We start from the raw sequence: 18,478 nt of genomic DNA on the forward strand, positions 1-18,478 counted from the left end.
GCTTGTATATATCCTAGTTTTGAAATTAAGATATTCCTTATTCTTATATTAAAATTAATTTAATTTTGTCATTATTTTAAAGTATGCCTATGCCCTATATGGATCACGCTATTGTATAAAAAAAAGCATTGAACTCGGAATGGTCTCGGTTTTCTATCTTTTTTTTTTAACAGTATTTTTTTTAGGTGCCTACATTATACCTATTTACCATATTCAAGTGCGGAATGATCGTTTAAAAATTATCGCAATACCTATACAAACGAAGAATACGAGTTACATTGTGTCGCCGTATTGTACATGGACAATATCATTAAAATATTAAACGCACGAAAATAATATATTGTCTATGTTATAATGGTGATCCTTATAGAGGTGCGTTCAAGCTATATGGAGGTACCTACTACCTAGTCGACAATTGACAATTGTATAGGAGTAGACAATATTGCGGTCGGAGGTAAGGTACGCAGAATGATAATCGGATGAAAGTCTCGCATATAAACTCTGTAGGATGTCTTTATGCTCGCTTAATGATATCGTTAGAATATGTTCGCCAAAAGCGGATTAAACACAGATGACACAAACGACGCTAACCAACCGACGTTTTAGGTAACCGCGTCTGTTAACAACTTACTATTTCCCACACCGTAGATACCTTTAATATAGGTTCCTCCTACCTACGTCTCCGACGCAGATACAAAAAAAAAAAATAACGTTCTCTTCCATTCCGATCGTTTCTCGCAATGGGGCAACGAAGTATCTATAATATATTGATACATATAGATTATTAGTAATTTTTTTAATATATATAGGTACTTACAACTAATTATTACCCACGGGGTTTGTGTTTGTGATTCGTTGTCTTTTTCCATATTTTTCTGTATTTTTAAATTTTTTTTTATTATCAACTGTTTGAAAAACTTGTACATAGGTATTTTAACTTGATTCAGCATACATTCAAACCGTATGCCAGGTCGTACTCCGGTAGTCATAGTCGATGGCAGGCAAAACTGAAAGAATTGTACATCTCCTAATTTCCTGTATCGTCGTTTTTATACTTCATCGACTTCCCAATTATATTTTATTACGAGTACTTCCCATATGTTTAAATTTTACCGTAACATTTACGCATATGGATATTATGCATTAATTGCGAAATAGATGGGTACTATAATACTCTCATTTATTGTGTTAATTAAATTTCTCATAGGAAATGTCGATGTTAAATGCCTCTCTAGTCTCTGCTACACTATTATCATTATTATTATTAAATATTAAGTGTTATATTTGTTATTAGTTTTAATTATTTTGTTATTATTATTATTTGATAACATTGAACTTGTAAGTGTCCAAATCTTTGGCGTCTTCACCAAACGTGGTGACGAGGTCGGATGGGCCTTTTTATGATATTAGTTATCCAGGCACACACAGACACCGCTATAATAATATATATTTATTTATACAATATATACACGGACAGTGCACACATGAATGAAGATCGATATAATATGTGTGCGATACATATATGGACCTACATAGGCAAAGAGGACGTGGTAAAGAAAAATGAAATGAAATAAAAATGAAATGTTACATAGTAGATATACAGGGTGGATTACCAATCAAGTTCACCACCATTTCCCCCCTCTTCAATGAATTTATTGAAATTCTTATATCTTACCATTTAAGAAGTGTCCTGTGACGAATCAAACTTTGTTTTTCAAATGAAAACCACCCCTTTTTACTGTAGAATATATATTTTATTTTATTTATTTATAAATCAATGGGTGAACATCCTTTTGTTAAATAATATAACGAGTAAACATGTGGTATTTTTAAAAGATGATATTTTAAAAATACAAAAAAACTCAGAAAATGTACCGGAGTTCTTACTACTAGTTCGAACTTTCTAAGTTACAAACTTATCCTAGTTCTTAGGATTAACTAAAGATACTAATCCATGATAATAGGTTTAACAGATATAGGTAGGTACTGATGATTTAAAATTATATAAATTATATAATATTAATTTACTAACATTTTATAATTTGTAAAAATTGTCTTGAGTATAATAAGTAGGTACTAGACTAAATATTACATCTATTTTATATTGTATGTAATACCATTAGGTAATAAAAAAGTATCTACTACATTAGTAGGTAGTTAAAAATTAATAAGTCGGAAACTTCCTGTTCGAATTTTGATTAAGGTGCATATTATTATATACATAATAAAATCACCCGCTTATCAATTTGCATTTGAAAAAGGTACCTAAGTAGTTCTATTTGGTTTTTATTTGAAAAAATAAGTCTATACCACTACAAACCAACCCTTAAATAGTAAAACAAATAGTATGTAGGAATCTGGTATATTATGTAATAAACATATTTGAAAATATTACATAGCCATTCAATATTTATAAAAAATCTAACACTAAATTAAAAAAAAAAGCAATATTAAAGGATACCAGCACCCCGCTGCATGTTAGGCAGCTAGGGGAATCACTCTGTATCTATATTGGTACATGTATACCAGCGAGATCAAAAAATTTCACTTTTGACAGAGCGTGGTGCGATACATAAAAATAGAATCCTTTATTACTGCCACCGAGAAAAAGCCATAATACCAATACATATATATATTGTCATGGGCATAATATAAGGGCTAGTTTTCTAAGGCAATTGATGCCCCGAGGGTATATAAAAACCCAAGCAAAGTTTGTACGTGACACGCGCATATGACAGCGTTTATCGCGCGAGACGTCGTCGAAGTTTGAGAGAAAAAAATGTGTTTCATTTCCTTTTTCTCTCGTTCCCTCACTCTCCTCTAAACCTCATCTCGCAGTAAACCACTTAAACGCATAAAACGTTAGTTTTACTTCCGTCGACATATATATTATATTATTGTACACGACGGCTGTGATGCGGTTCACGCAGTGATGAATAGTGAATACAGATTTGATACATTTTCTCCCTTCCTTTGTGCGCCTGGCTTTGGGGGAACACGAAAAAAAAAACGTTTTTAGCCTTTGAATCCAATAATAAAATATCTTGATGGATTATTGATAAAGTTTTCTTTTTTTTTTACCGTTCGATGTTGAAGTATGTTAATCTAAAGTCATAATAAATAATTTAGGTACGCGTATTATACTGCTATAATAATAATAATAATAATAACATTTATTTTTCTATAGAATATAATCTGCTAAAAATATCAGATAATGGAACTCGACTATAATGAGCTTCATTGTTACACATAATAATACCACAAAAAAGAAAATTAATAAGTGTTGATAAAAACCTTTACTGTCATTAAAAATACATCAGCGGTAGACACTATAATAGTATAAAAAATGAACAATTTATTTAAATTAACGAAAAATAAAATAACATTTTAACTGCTTAAAATACACAATAAAAGGCACAAATATAGGTAATAGCTGTAATTCCGTATTATACAAGTGTTTTGATTAAATAACAAACAAATCACAATGTAGGTAATGATAGTAATAAATTATATTTGTACATAAAATAATGACTTAAAATTAAATATCACAGACGAAAAAACTAAATAGAAATAACATGCATGCCAATAAGGCGCTACGTACGGTATTTACATACATTATACATAATATATATTTACACGTAATAATATAATATATAAATGACTACTACAGCTGAGAAATGATCCGTTAATACGCAAAGGGGGTCGATGAACAGCGGGAAACCTTAGAAACGGTGTGTAAGCATTAGCTATTATTATGAGGATAATAAAATATTGTATAACTTTGTCAACGAGGTGACACATCTTCATATTACCGTCGATAATCCACCCACTTCCGAAGACAATATCAGTCAACAGAGTCAAGTAAACTGTATATAAACTTCACATTCAAGTTGTCTTTCTGGTTTATTAGGTATTATTCGAACGCTTCGACGTTAATATTTGTCCCGTCAATAAAATAAGTCTCACACAAAAATACACAATGCCGATGATTAGTTCGCCCAATGAATAGATGACATATATGTGCCCGTTTTACAGACGATCGGTATCTATGGTAGACATATTATTAATAACTATGTGTATATAGGTAATGACCTTGTCTGTTTCGTTGCATTAAAAAAAAAATCGAAATTAATGCGTTCAATATGAACACACAACAACAACAGACGAATTTAAGCAATTATATTAACCGATGTTGTGTGCTCTTTGCTTTTTAAAACGTTTATACCACGACTAAAACAATGACTATTACTCGGAACACATTGAGCGATGATCGGTTTGAGCATAAACTAATGATTAAAAACTATTTTATCATTTATGCCGTGTATACACACTTTTTACCGATTTATTGTTTTAATGTCTTCTATGAATACTATTCAAACACTTGGTCTTTATACAAGAAATCACAGGAAATATTTAAGATTTAATATTTTTCGAATAATCAAATACGATAATAGAGTCACGATATTAACACTCGAAATACAATGATGGTTTCGAGAGAGAAAAACTAAAATTAAAGAAATCCTTTAATGCACCGTATTTATAATAAAGTTGATTTACGCAATCATAAACTTAAGACTAATCGAAAATATTCTTTGTTGATATCGTTATCGTAACAAACGATATAGTAATGAGGGAATTTTATCAGTCCTGTCATTCGGGCACATTATGGGAAATGAGTATCCAACTGTAAGCACACGAATATTAGCCGCTACTATTATGACGGTTTCCCACCTTCTGACCAACCATGACATGCACATTCTGAAGACCTTATGATTAATGGTTTTCGTATTTCAGATTAATAAAACGTTAGGCCAAACAAGACAAAACCTTAAAAAATACCGAGCAAAATGTTATTAAACGACTCTAAATTTGATTTTATTAACTCTCACTATGTCTCTGGAACAATATAACGATTAACGGTGTATTTTTCATTTTTCGATACAACTCGAAGCTTCAGGAAACAAAAAACAATGTAGTGAAAGAAATCTGAAAATAAAAATTATATGATAAATATATTTATATCGCAATACGCCAATACGTACATCTGAATTAAAGTTAACAAAACTGACCTGGTAGGATCGGTGATTTCGTTGAACCCATCCACGTCCACAGTGTTTGGCTCGTTGTCCAAGGAATAACTAAATGTCAGCTATATTGTCAAAAACACAAAATAATTAACATTAATGTTATTATCTAAGTACATGCGTATTTTTAATTACTTGTTCGTTGAACAGATCTTTTTTTATAAGTCTCATTGGCTCCAAGTGCGAGTGAAATTGTTCCACTCTAGTCAGTTGTATTTTTAACAAATGTTCTGCAAAATATAAAACATCATTAATTATTTTAGAAGTGATACGAGATTCAAGAAAATCTGAATAACCATAGCAAGATTCTCATATTATACCTATAACGTATCCGACGCTGACATCATCTGGAAGACCTATCCGATCCCCAATTGCCATAAGTTTCCCATTCCTGTGATAAATAAAAAATCAAAAAAATCAGAATATTTAATTAAAACCAATTCATTTAAAGACAAAAAAGACGCGATTAAATTTTACGATTCTGTCAGCATAATAGTGAACGACGTAGAGCCAGAGCCAGGATTTAAATTTATTCATCCAGGAAACTATTAAGTATTGTTATTCTAAACATGTTCATATATGTATATTTTCTGGATGGTTGACAAATTAACTACTTTATGCGTGACACATGGCTTGTGAAAAAATAAAATCATCTAATAAACGATCATTCACACGTCATCTGTTCCAAATGTTAAAAAATAAATATTTTACTGAGCCATATGATCATATTGGTAAATGTATTTCTCATAAAGTACCTATACTCGTATTAATAAAAACTCAAACCTCGTCTGGATAATTCTTATTTATTAAAATCACATTTTACTCGTTAACATAATAAAACCGACATATTTTTTAAATATAAGACACTTGAAATTATACCTATAGCTCGTAATAAAATATACACAACTACTTTTACAGTTGTACGTTATACTTACACCGTCGAATACTATTATATGTATTTTAAAAAATAACCATTATTGATGGGTGGTCCGTTTTTTATGTTACTGCAGTTAATTAATGGGACGTACATCGATTTACACTTGAAGCTGTTTTAGATAAAGTATACTTTCAGTGAACAATAAATTCCATTAAGTAAAAGTTGTTTTAAATCGTAATATAGTATACAAGTTACTATAAAATTAGGTACCTATAGTTTTAGAAGTCAAGCACCTAAATATTTTTGTGTATTTAATATAAAATACAAATAGTACCTATTTATATTATTTTAATCCTCGCATATCCTAAAAGTTACAACGTTTTATAAAATTTATTATGTATTAACTGCTATACATTTCATTTTTTTATAATTCATTGAAAGATATCAATGAATAAAGTAAAGTTAGTAACTACCTTTTTTAATTCTGGAAAAATATTAAATCAATAAAACATGACAAACAGTCTTATTAACTATTGGCATTGTTTTATTTCGAAAGGAAATATATTTTAATTAAATTAAAAACCATAATTCTAGATACTATTTGAAAATATATATTAAAAACTAATTTTTTGATAACAAAAATAATGAAGTTAAAATTGCACAATATGCGAACGAATATTGTTGTAATATATTTTGAATAAATATAATTAAAATAAAATTATAATAGCAATAAAAAAAATGATATCCCGTAACGTTTATAAAGCGAGTTTTTATACTTTAGTCTTTACATTATACACACAAATATCAATTAAAAATTACTTATTATTAATCCTGACTTAATTATAAAGTTGTTGTGCCCAATCAATTTATCTTTTAAGTGTAACGCCTTGAACGTCGTTCACAAGTTACGGCTATGAACGGCAAGTTTTAAAACTTTTGACTAACATCTGAGGTGAATTAAATACCAAACTTCCGATATACGCAACATAATTATTAATTAGGGGGTGTAAGTCTTGGAAAATTTGTAGTTCTCGATTGAAAATTCCTTTCCAACCTAAATAAATCGATGTCCAACAAAGAGTGCATAATAAAAAGTATTGAATAGCGTTTTTAAAACAATATTTTAATTTTAATTAATGAACCCTGATGTACCCCTAGTACGTTTAAATTGAACGAAATATAAACATTTAAACAATATAATCCTTCTTCGTATCTAAGTTAATAAATAATACCATTTACAGGTTTCTATACAATGTAATATGTATACTGTATGTCTGTATACTATGTAAAACACCCGTTATGGTTCATCCGTCCATCACAACATTAATAAATTATCGAATACCGATACTTTTTATAAAAATAATATCGGTATTTCTAAGCATACGCTCGTAGCGATAACTTCTGTCTTATAATTAATGTATTGATTAATGTTTTATTGTCAAAAACTTAGTTTTATATTTTGTACCAACTACTATTAACCAACTATTATTTATAATTCCATATATGTTACAATAAATTGTGCCCCGTGATGTTTCAGCGTGTATTAAATTATAGTAAATCATATTGTTGTAAATAATTGAGTATAATATTGAGTTTGAAGAATTTTAAACATGAATTAAAGGTGATATTTAATTTTATTCTTCTAAATTAGGGCAATATAGGCATATACATCTAGGAACATATTATAATGTTTACAATGTTTTCTTTTCATTACTTGTCTTCAAAATAATAAATCTACTACTATAAAGTAGCGATTTGCTGCTGGTGCGTATTACTACTATAATAAATGACCAATGAGTTACCTATTTGAATTTAGATATTAAGTTTTAAGTTAAGCGTCCAATAATAATACTTACAACAAATCACCAGTATCAACATTTTGTTGGCAACATAATATCTTATTTATTGGAACTACATTTTTTTTCATCGTATTACCTTCGCATTTGGATCGATTCCAACGAGGTATTTTTCTTCCATAAAGAATTTTAGCCAATTAAAATCTGCCAATTAGACAATCGCTTTACATTCCCCGACAAACACCAATCGAAACCCATTTTGGTTCTTTTAACAATGGCGGGAAATTTTCCTTTCATTTTTTTATTTATTTTTTTAATTTAACGAATGATAAAGTTAAAAAATAGTTTGTTACCATTGGAATTTGAGCTTATTAGTGCGAAAAACACATCACAGGACAACTCCTTTTCGGAGAGCCTTGACGTGATAAACCGGTTAACTCGTCAATTCAGCAACTTGATTAACGACAAGGAATGAAGGAAAACAGAGGGGACAAGGGGCGTCAACTGGCAGCTGCATTGGAACTCCCAATTTATTATTCAATTTAAAAAACGGGTTACGAGAATACTTTTGACTCATGGAGACTGCATGTCATTAAATTGGAAAGAACTGAATTCGTTTTATCCCAGCAATTAAAACTGAATTTTTTATCGGTCAATTTTTACATAAAAAGCGACAATGCCTACCTAAAAATGACAAAATATAAATCGAAAAATCATCATAGTTGTATTAAAATGTTATTCACCTTAAAGAACCAGTTAAAAACCTGATATTCTATTGAATATATATCAAAATTAATTTGAACAGTAAAAATATCTCCACAACAGTTCACACGTTTAATATCAATGAAACGAGTATAGGTAGGTATAATGTATTTTAAATTTTTAATAAGCATTAGATTTTTTACGAGATAAAATCATTTATTGGTTCTCCAAGTTTCAACGATTTAAAAATAAAATAAAAATATACGAATAAGTATACACAATAACATATATATAAATAAAAATGTTAAAGAATTAGATCGGTATCAATTTACCTAAGAATGTCTAGACAGTGGTAACCAACAGGCACACTAACAATATTGTACGGTTTGGTTTACTTAGTTTAATTTGAAAGAGCAATAAATTTAAAGGGACGTTCCCTCTTAGCCACACCGCCACGATCAAATATTCATCTAATTTAGATTAAATGTAAATAAAAATTCAAATTTCGTGACATGCCTGAGAACGTTTTCTTTGACACCGTACGGCTATAAATATAAAACCATTATTCTAGTACAAACATTAATATACATACATAAGAATAAAAATATTAAACTATAATTAACATAAGCATTATCTTAATATAAAAGTTACTTACAAAAATTAACACAAACTACGTAAATTGTATATGAATGGAAATATCGTATTGTATACATACGACCGTACATATATATCATACATTTTGTTTTTTTTAAACTATTATTAAAATTCAATTTAAATACATTTTAGGACCTAGGGTTCCAAGTTTTGAATTGGTTTTTCAATTCAACATAAACAATGAACACCCATCTATAAACTCATCCATTTTTTGATTGAATTAAAATTTAAACACCAGACAGATCTCCACTTATCTTTTAAAATTGTGTACTATATATTTTGAGTACACCTAACCTTCAAATTTAAAATATTATCAATTGTCTACGATTTATTTAGTTAAGTATAATTTGATATCATTTTTGTATTTTACTCAAAAATAAACACTTGAAATTCTTATAACTTATATAATATAAATTTAGGGGTACTTATACGTAAAAAAATTATTTAAAAAACTTACCCAGATATTGGTGCCATTTTAAGTACTAATGCACGGCTCAAACAAAATCCAGCACCTCCGGTAGCAAACCAAAATGTAGTTTTCTAAAACAAAAATAATAAATAAATTTAAAACAAAAAAGTTACAAACAGTACAGTTAATTTACATTTAAGCACGAACTTTATTAATAAATTAAATAGATACCTACAAGGATTATTATTTATACATATATTCAAAAACCTAGGACTAACTCTGATCAGCAGAAACTGCTGTATAGTAGGAATTGACTTTACTACGTAATATTGATTAAGTTAAATTTGAAATCAATGATGAATTGTGGTAGTGTGGTAGTATGGTACATATACAAAAACGATTCTATACGAAGGCAACGGGTGAATCAGCATCTGATTCTAAGGATAGTTAATATTATATTAGATATAATATTTACAGTATTTTCTAATTATTATTATCTTAATTTGGAAAGTGAAACTTAATTTTGTCAATTAATATCTATTAACAGTAATATAATGATGTAAATCGGTTGTCACGTATAAATAGCTTAAAATAAGTCAAATATTTATAAAATAATAATATAAATATTGCTAAATGTTTCAATCGTTAATTTTTTTGAATAAAAACAAAATAACTAAAATTGATTGAGGAAAAATCGTCTTTCAACTGAATTAAATTCAAAAACAAATCGTATGATCATTTATTTATTTAATGTTTTTACAACGTATTTATCAAGGTTTGCAACTTAAAACGGATTATTATTCTTATAAATAGATTTTTTACAAGTAAAATCTCATATACTCATCCCGTCACCTTAGATATTGACAACATTATAATGATTATACACAGAAAATTCCATGACATTGTTAAAGTTTTTTAGTGGTGGAAGTTTTAAACTTTAACAATATTTCATCAACTTTAAGATACTCTGTACGACTTATTTAAACCAAATGAATAGATATAACTAATTGTATTATTATTATTGTTAACTTACTTGGGATTTGGCGCGAATTTGTAATGGTTTTGGAGTGCTAGTACGTCCCAAATACCAATCCCCAATTGGATTATACATTTTCAATAATTCATCCAAAGCAGGAACATTAACATAGTTGTCGTCATCTACGTGACAAAACCACCTTAAATCAATAATAAAAAATATATAATATTATACACAGAAGTAAAGGACAATAAAACTATGTAAAACACGAATAATATTTAGATAGCGTCGTAGAATGGATTTTTTAATCAAACAGCAAAAGGCCCTGAAACATTTTTAGCAGCATCGTGCCCTACATTTCATATTTTGTATTTCTGTGGCAACTATTATTAAAGGTGGTGTATGTAAAATGTATAACTTCAAAAATACATAAATATCACTAATATGACAAGACAATTTAAACGCGTAAAGTGTTTAAAAATGTATAAACGCAGAATATGTATTACAATAGTAGTAAATTAGTATACTACCTACATAACAAACTTTAAACTAAATGTACATCTGTCGTTTTTTGGGTATGCAAAATTAGATATAACATACAACAACAATTATACGACTTCATGAATTTTACACTGCATACCAAAAACATATTAAACAAGATCGATTTAAATAGTTGTATACTAACTTTTTTTTCGTTTCAAGGAACACGTCCAATTCAACAGACATTTTACAGCACAGCGCACGTCTAAAAATCAAATTAAAACTAGCATCAAATACTATATAAAGCCGTAAAGAAAAAGATTTTAATTTAAAAACAATTATTTATTGATATCCCACTGCGATTTATTAATAATATTACATGCATATGTATTACTTGCCTACTATGAGTGGCTGAACAGTTAGTGTTTATGACGTGACCACCTAGAATATGAAATAGTAAAACATAAAAAACATAAACCGAAACGATCACATCAATAAAATTATTTTATAAAGGTATTTTTTTTATATAACAACGTTGTGTTATAACGTTATAATTTTTAAATATGAAACGAATAAGTGAATCTATAAAAAAAACGTATATTAAATTTATATATTTTGATAAATTATTCATCATAATTCATAATCAACTCCCTAGTGAAAAAATCACAACCTACAAACTCAATCATTGAAATTCAATAAGGTTATATCAAAAAATTTTGAATTACCAATTATTTAAATAAATATTCTTATTCTGTAAAAAATATGTATTCATAATATTTATACAATTTAAACTTGAAAAAAAAGTTTTCAAAAATCGGGTGTCTTATCTAGTCTTAAAAATGTAATAGCATGGAAATTGAGAAGAATATTGATCAAATATTTTTTTTGAATAATAATCTTCTGTACATAATTATTTCTAGTGTGTACATTAGCCTACTCAGACAAAAACGTCATTGTTGAGCTCATATTGTTTGAAAACAAGAAGAACCATTGTTCCATCTAAAATTCTCATATTTTTAAACTAATGACTTGAGATTAAAATGAATATATAGGTATACAAAAACCTTATCGTGCTTTTGTATTTATTAATTTTAACGGCTTATATATTAATATAATATAAGTACGAAAATAGTTGTATATACAACAAATGAAAAAATAATTTTAATCTTTTTTTACATAAACAAAAAAAATATTAATAGATTATTATTATTTTTGGTCGATTACCTATTTTACAAATTAAAAAAAAGTAATTAAAAACAAAATACGAATATTTACTGACATCAGTAGAATTGCATTTAAAAAATGTTTATTATAATATATATTTATGTATAATTATTAATGCAAATAATAGGTATATTATCATTATGATAAAAATCAATATTGAGTATAGACTATAGACTAAAATGTGTAATAAGACAATATTATATAATATATTATTAAATATTAAAACTATAAAATACTATAATACCTAAAATCTTTCAAAAATTAATTTATAAAATTTAAAATAAATATCTCAAATTCTAATCAATATTAAGAAATTTCAGTTCTCAAAATAATTAAATTAAGTAATAGAAATAGTTTACTCAGATCTACTAGTTTTAATCAAATGTTGAATCTAAAATAAGGCTGATATTATTCTAGGTAAAGTTATTTTATCATAATATGATAATCATATTATACTATTATACTATAAACTATAATAGCTTTATATAATGTGAACGTATTTAAATGTTCATAAAGATACAAAATGTATAACTTGGTAAATTATTAGTTTGAGTAGGTATACATTTTAAAAATGGTAATTACTCGGGAATACGATTTTTATAATCTCTTAAAAATCTAGTATTAAATCGAAACAACCTACATATAAAAAGTATAAACATTAAAAGTCCTATTTCAATATATGTAATAAAATAGGTAGGTATAATGCAAGATTATAAAAAAGCGATGAATACTAATACATGATTACTATGATTAGCTCAAGCCATATAAACCGAAAATAATAAGCGGTATGATGAAGTCTGCGGATCAAGTATATAAACATGTATTTTAGTACCAATGCATACTTGTACACAAATCGAGGATACAATATAAAAAAAAAGTTTTTTAAATAATACGTTTACAGCACCTGTTAATAACGAGAACATTTTATCTGATCACCAAATTACCAGTTGAAAATAATAGGTACGTTTCCGCGTGGTTTTTGTACTTTGAACAAAATATTAACTTTTGACTTTTAGTATACCTACACATTAATGTAGCAATGTAACACTTTAATGTTCATATGCAGAGTTGTTACAAGTAAAATAACTTAATGAAATAATCCATCACAAATCTCAATGTGTATGATCTTCCATAATAGTAAAATGCTAAATTGCATTTACGTTTCGTTTATATAGTAGTATCGAGTTTTTATAGCTTGATAAATGTTAAACATCAATAATACTTTGTTACATATTATTACACAAAATTAATGCATCAATAAAATAATTTATTATGTGTACCCCGTAACTAAATTATATTAAAAACTAGTAATCATACAACTTACCCGTCACTTGACTTAAATGTTGATCATTAGTGTCTGTAAAAAACCAAGTCTGTAACAAATTAAATTTTGGTGAACTTATTATAATTAAAAACAACACAGCACTATAACATTAAAGACTTTAATTATATACAATCAAGAAAGTGCCAGCATGCACGACACACGTATCAATTTGGATTTTATAATACGGTTGATCTAGTTAACCTTGATTTTATAAAAATTAATAAGTTACCCGACACATTTTACGAACTTTACAAATCTTACATAGGTATGCTTGATGAATTTAATATTAAATACATAGTTAATGTAACAAAACCCAAGTACTAAATGTACAGTTGGAATATCAGCGACATCAACAAGTGCAACGTGCCTACTATAATAGCTACTATACCTATCCAAGGCAAACCTATATAGATATTTTCACCGATACAGGTACTACACAAATTGTTTTATAACTGCAAGAGAACGTGTTATATAGCACAGCATATCCTATAAATATAATTAATAAATCCTTCACTTTCATTGTTCGTTCTTGTAAAATAGGTATAAATAATTTTAAAAATAATTAGGATGCATTTTATTTATTGCATAAAATTAATTCTAAATGTAGGTAAACAATTACTATAAATAATAAATAAAACTAATCAATGATCTCATTATAGTATAACATACTTTAACTGAAATTAAATATTTTATTTCACATTTATTAATTTAAAGTTATTTATAGAAGACATAGAAAATAGAAACAAATAATTAATTAAGTATTTTTCAAAAATGTTTTATGACAATCTCTAATATATATATAAACCAATCGTAAAATGAGGTAATTTTCCATATATATTTTATTTAGTTATAAACTATCATTGTTTTCGAATAATCAGTTTTAGCTAAAAATAATATTAAATATAAATTGGATCTAGGAAGGTCAAATAACAGTTTAAAAAAAGAAAAAGTTGTCTAAAAAGATCGGTATTTTATCTGTACAATCAAATAATTAAATTTATTAGGACCTTAACTAATACAATCAATGGGTACCTATGATTGAATAATGTATACGTATTATACATATATTATACATTATACAAGTGTAAAATTACTGAAGTGTATACGGTCTGAATATGTTTCAAGTTCGATTATGTGAATCAATAGCAATAAACTGGTTTTTAACAAATAAAACTTTTTTTGTTAGGATTCAAATAACTGTTAAAAACTCTGGAAATTTTAAATTAATAACGTTTAAAATATTAATATGTTACATACTTATATGTATATTGTATATTTTGTATTTAGTGTTTTTCGAGTTTTTATCAGAAACAAAAATCATAGAATCTACTTATAATAATTTCTTCTTTAAATTATACTCGATCTTTCTCGATTCAATTATAAAAAATACTACAAATCAAAAATCCAATCTGGACTCTTGTAAAACATGCAAGACAAAAGTAATCATATAATGTATTGAAAATAAGTAATATCTTAGTGCCAGATTTTGAGCCTTGGGCAGCGTCGCAGCGGCAAATACTAGTTTTTTTCTTTGTACAATGGTAATCAAAATAGTAACAAATACAAATTAATAAACTAGAGCATCTAACAGTGGCGCAAAAAATCGTTTCATGTGTGTACGGAGACCTTGTTTTGAGCAATCCCCTCGCTTCACTTACCTCAACGCATGGTAGTAATATATTATATTCATACATTTGAAATCAATGATAACTTTTTTTATTCAAAAAATTATGTTTAATGAAAATTAAAAAAAATTTAAGAACTTTTTAAAAAATTCTAAGTTGCTTAAAAATAATTAACGAGTTAAGATTTTTAAATTTATCGAACATTTCTATTAGATAATTTAGGCAAAAAAATTTAAATGAATAATAATTGTAACCGCTTTTGCGCTATGGTCTATGGTAGGCCCGGGCCTACTCACATTTCTCCGAAAATAAATGTTTTAAATCGTATTGAATGTGTCGTATATATTAATATAATTAAATTAATTTAATATTGTAAATACGATTTTAATTATTTTAATTCCGGAGGTTTTTACTTTTTAATAACTTACTTACGGTTCAATTATACCGGTCGGTTTCTAAATAATCGACAAAACCAACTTCACACACGTAAATAATCGGCACCCGACGAAATGCATACTGTGATTCAAGCCGGTTTAATATATTATATGTTATATTTTCGACTCAATTCTACTTGATACTTATACATGTGAATAATTTCAAGTCACCTCTTTATAATATTATCTATTTGATTATTTGATTGATTTCCAAAAATAACGAGACGTTTATAATAGGTTGTAGTCAGATAGATACTTTCGATTAGTCTAATACCACAGGCGCAAGTAGGGGGGCTTTAGAGACTAAGCTCCTTCAAAAATGTCCCAATTTTTTTTTAAGCTTATATTCAATATTATTATATAGTAGGACTTCAGCTCCCTCTCCAAATCTCAAACGCTATTTGCATCTGTCTAATACTAATCGCACTGCGTGCCTTTAGTACTACGTGATTATTTTTCGCTCTTATTTTTGTTTAGTCCGTCACTCATTTTTGACATATAAAACTTTTTTAGTCACGCCATTGCCCATTATACACCAGGTGATTTAAAAGCAACTGCTGAAACCGGGGTGGCTCAAGTATGCGCACACAGATACTCCGTTTACAGTAATTGACGCGTACACATCAATGAAAAAAATTAAATTAGAAATTATGCTTTAAAAATATTTTATTTGGTAAACTGGTAAAGCTATCTTTTTATTTTATGGTTAAATTAAATTTTAATCAATATTGATTTGTACAATTTAAAATACATGTATTTGAGTGAATTTAGATAATGATGATGGTTGAATTTTTACTAAAGGATAATATAAATATAATCATAGACTGGAATAATTTTCTGATAATGTGAGTTTGAGAAATTAAAAAAAAATTTCCAAATTTTTCCGGGGTGTGTGAGGAACATTTTACACAATCACCAAACTTTAACTTTAATTACATTATGAAAATCAAATTTGTATTTTATAAACTGATTATAGTATCAATATCAAAGTATAAAATAAAATAAATAGACCAATAGATAGGTACAAAATAGTGGAGAGCGCATATCCAACTTCAAAACCAACCATAAGGGTTGAATACCAAAGAAGAAGATACAAAATAAATATTGACTGAACTAACAACTAGAAAAGTAACTCAACACTTATCAAACTAATAGAAATTACTACGGTTAACCCCAAATTAAACAGAACAGGACATTGATATTGATATAAAAATTTAAATAAATAATAATTAAGAAAACATTTAAAAAATCATAAGTAGAAAAAAACAAATTATTATTACAAGATCAAGCATTTTCCACTTCCTCATTTATACAATTACTAAGCGTATACTACTTTCTACATAATCTAAAAGGTTTTAAAGACCATTAAGGCATTACACACATTGAAATACCTATACCTATTGTATAATAACAACTTAAAATATACTGATGTATACTAAATTTTATACTAAAATTATTAATTAACTGATCAAAAATTCAAAACAACTTAAGCAGAAAAAAATTAGGGCAGGTAAAAGGTTTGACTCTGTAGTTAGTTATCTATTGATTTTTATTTTTTTTCACTTTGTTATAACTGATAACTATGTAACTTAATAACTTGCTCAATAGCCTAGGTATATAATATTTAAAATAAATTAAAATACCTTGTAAGTTATTTTATATTAATGCCTTTAAAGGAATGCGTGACATTTGATTGAGTAATTTAATATTACATAACTATTTTGATGTGTTTTCAAGAAAAATGTCTTATTTGTTTATACTAATAAGAAATAACTTAAGCAGAATAGATACCTACATACAAAGATTAGGTAGGTACAACCATAAGGATAAAAATAAATTAGTCACTTTCTAGTGAGTATACTAGTAGAGTATACTCATCAAATAAAATAGATTATAATAATTATATACACAAATTTATAATAACAGGTACATACCTGTTTTTTTGCAAGTTGAAACCAAGTCCTTATAATTACAGGCAGTCTGGTCAAGTGATTTCTCCCAGTAGTTTTTACGGTGATGAACACTTTTTCTAATAGATCATCGTCGACAGGCAAGATGTGTTGGAATGATTTTCTTTCTAAAGTTGAATAGTTTGTAGAGTTGCTTACTGTTTTTGGCAGCTGTCACACATGGAGACAAAAAAACAAAGAGATCAAAACGTTAATTACACAGTCGAAACACATGAATCAGGCGAGCGGGACTGACCTGTTGCTGGCCGAAAGTGAGCACGTTGCCTCCGGTGGTTCCCACCTGTTGGTAGAAAACGAACGATGCGAGCGCTAACAGGGCGAGTAGTATCTGCAACTGTAACAGCCATCGTTTGGTTTTCCTGGACATAGTTCCACCGCGGTCGGCTGGTCACATTTTCGGCAATAAATAGACGGCCGTCGTCCAGCCGCCGCTGCTACAATATTATTAATACTGATTAATTAGTATATTACAATAATAATATACAGATAACTTCAATAATATTAATTGTTGTTGTTGTTATTATTGTGGTTCACGTTCGTTATCAGTGGCGCACCGTTATCACTCGTTACGGGACACGCACGGATCGCGGCGGCCAACACCGTGGAACAGCGCACACGTTCACACCGGTCGACGGACGGAACGCGAATGGCGAATGCCGGTTCACGGTTGCCACTTGCTGCCTGCCGGTAACTGGTGGTGACTAGTGAGTGGCGGTTATCTATACGTCACACCAACTGAATACCAGATTGTACATAATATTTTGTACCGTGGCGGTGAAGACGTGAACGCCGACTCGCCCTGACCGTGGTAGAGAGCGACCGCATAGGCCGATTGCCCGCGAGACTGGTCGGCGATCGTGTCGGACGCGACACGGACTGCGCGGAGGCATCAACCTCCCGGTCCCGCGGTGGCCTCGAGGTGT

The 18,478-nt window shown here is 28.3% G+C and overlaps 1 protein-coding gene across 2 annotated transcripts; it reads right to left on the minus strand.

Annotated features, from left to right (window-relative positions):
* Window positions 1–3,277: 3,277 nt before the first annotated feature.
* LOC132944781 (fringe glycosyltransferase) lies at window positions 3,278–18,420 on the minus strand. Of its 2 annotated transcripts, XM_061014278.1 has the most exons (12): window positions 17,791–18,420; window positions 17,520–17,705; window positions 13,527–13,575; window positions 11,377–11,419; window positions 11,184–11,243; window positions 10,556–10,697; window positions 9,571–9,653; window positions 5,405–5,475; window positions 5,220–5,314; window positions 5,070–5,149; window positions 4,890–4,986; window positions 3,278–4,827 (listed from the first exon to the last, which is right to left on the minus strand). In XM_061014278.1, exons 1-11 carry the CDS (start codon window positions 17,920–17,922, stop codon window positions 4,929–4,931), a joined length of 999 nt encoding a protein of 332 aa, XP_060870261.1. In that variant the 5' UTR covers window positions 17,923–18,420; the 3' UTR covers window positions 3,278–4,827; window positions 4,890–4,928. The 2 variants fall into 2 exon arrangements, with proteins under 2 accessions (XP_060870261.1, XP_060870260.1); XM_061014277.1 differs by having other exon boundaries at window positions 3,278–4,986.
* Between the last annotated feature and the right edge of the window lie 58 nt (window positions 18,421–18,478).

Source organism: Metopolophium dirhodum, chromosome 5, assembly GCF_019925205.1.
Source record: "Metopolophium dirhodum isolate CAU chromosome 5, ASM1992520v1, whole genome shotgun sequence".
In the NCBI taxonomy this organism is placed as follows: Eukaryota; Metazoa; Arthropoda; class Insecta; order Hemiptera; family Aphididae; genus Metopolophium; species Metopolophium dirhodum.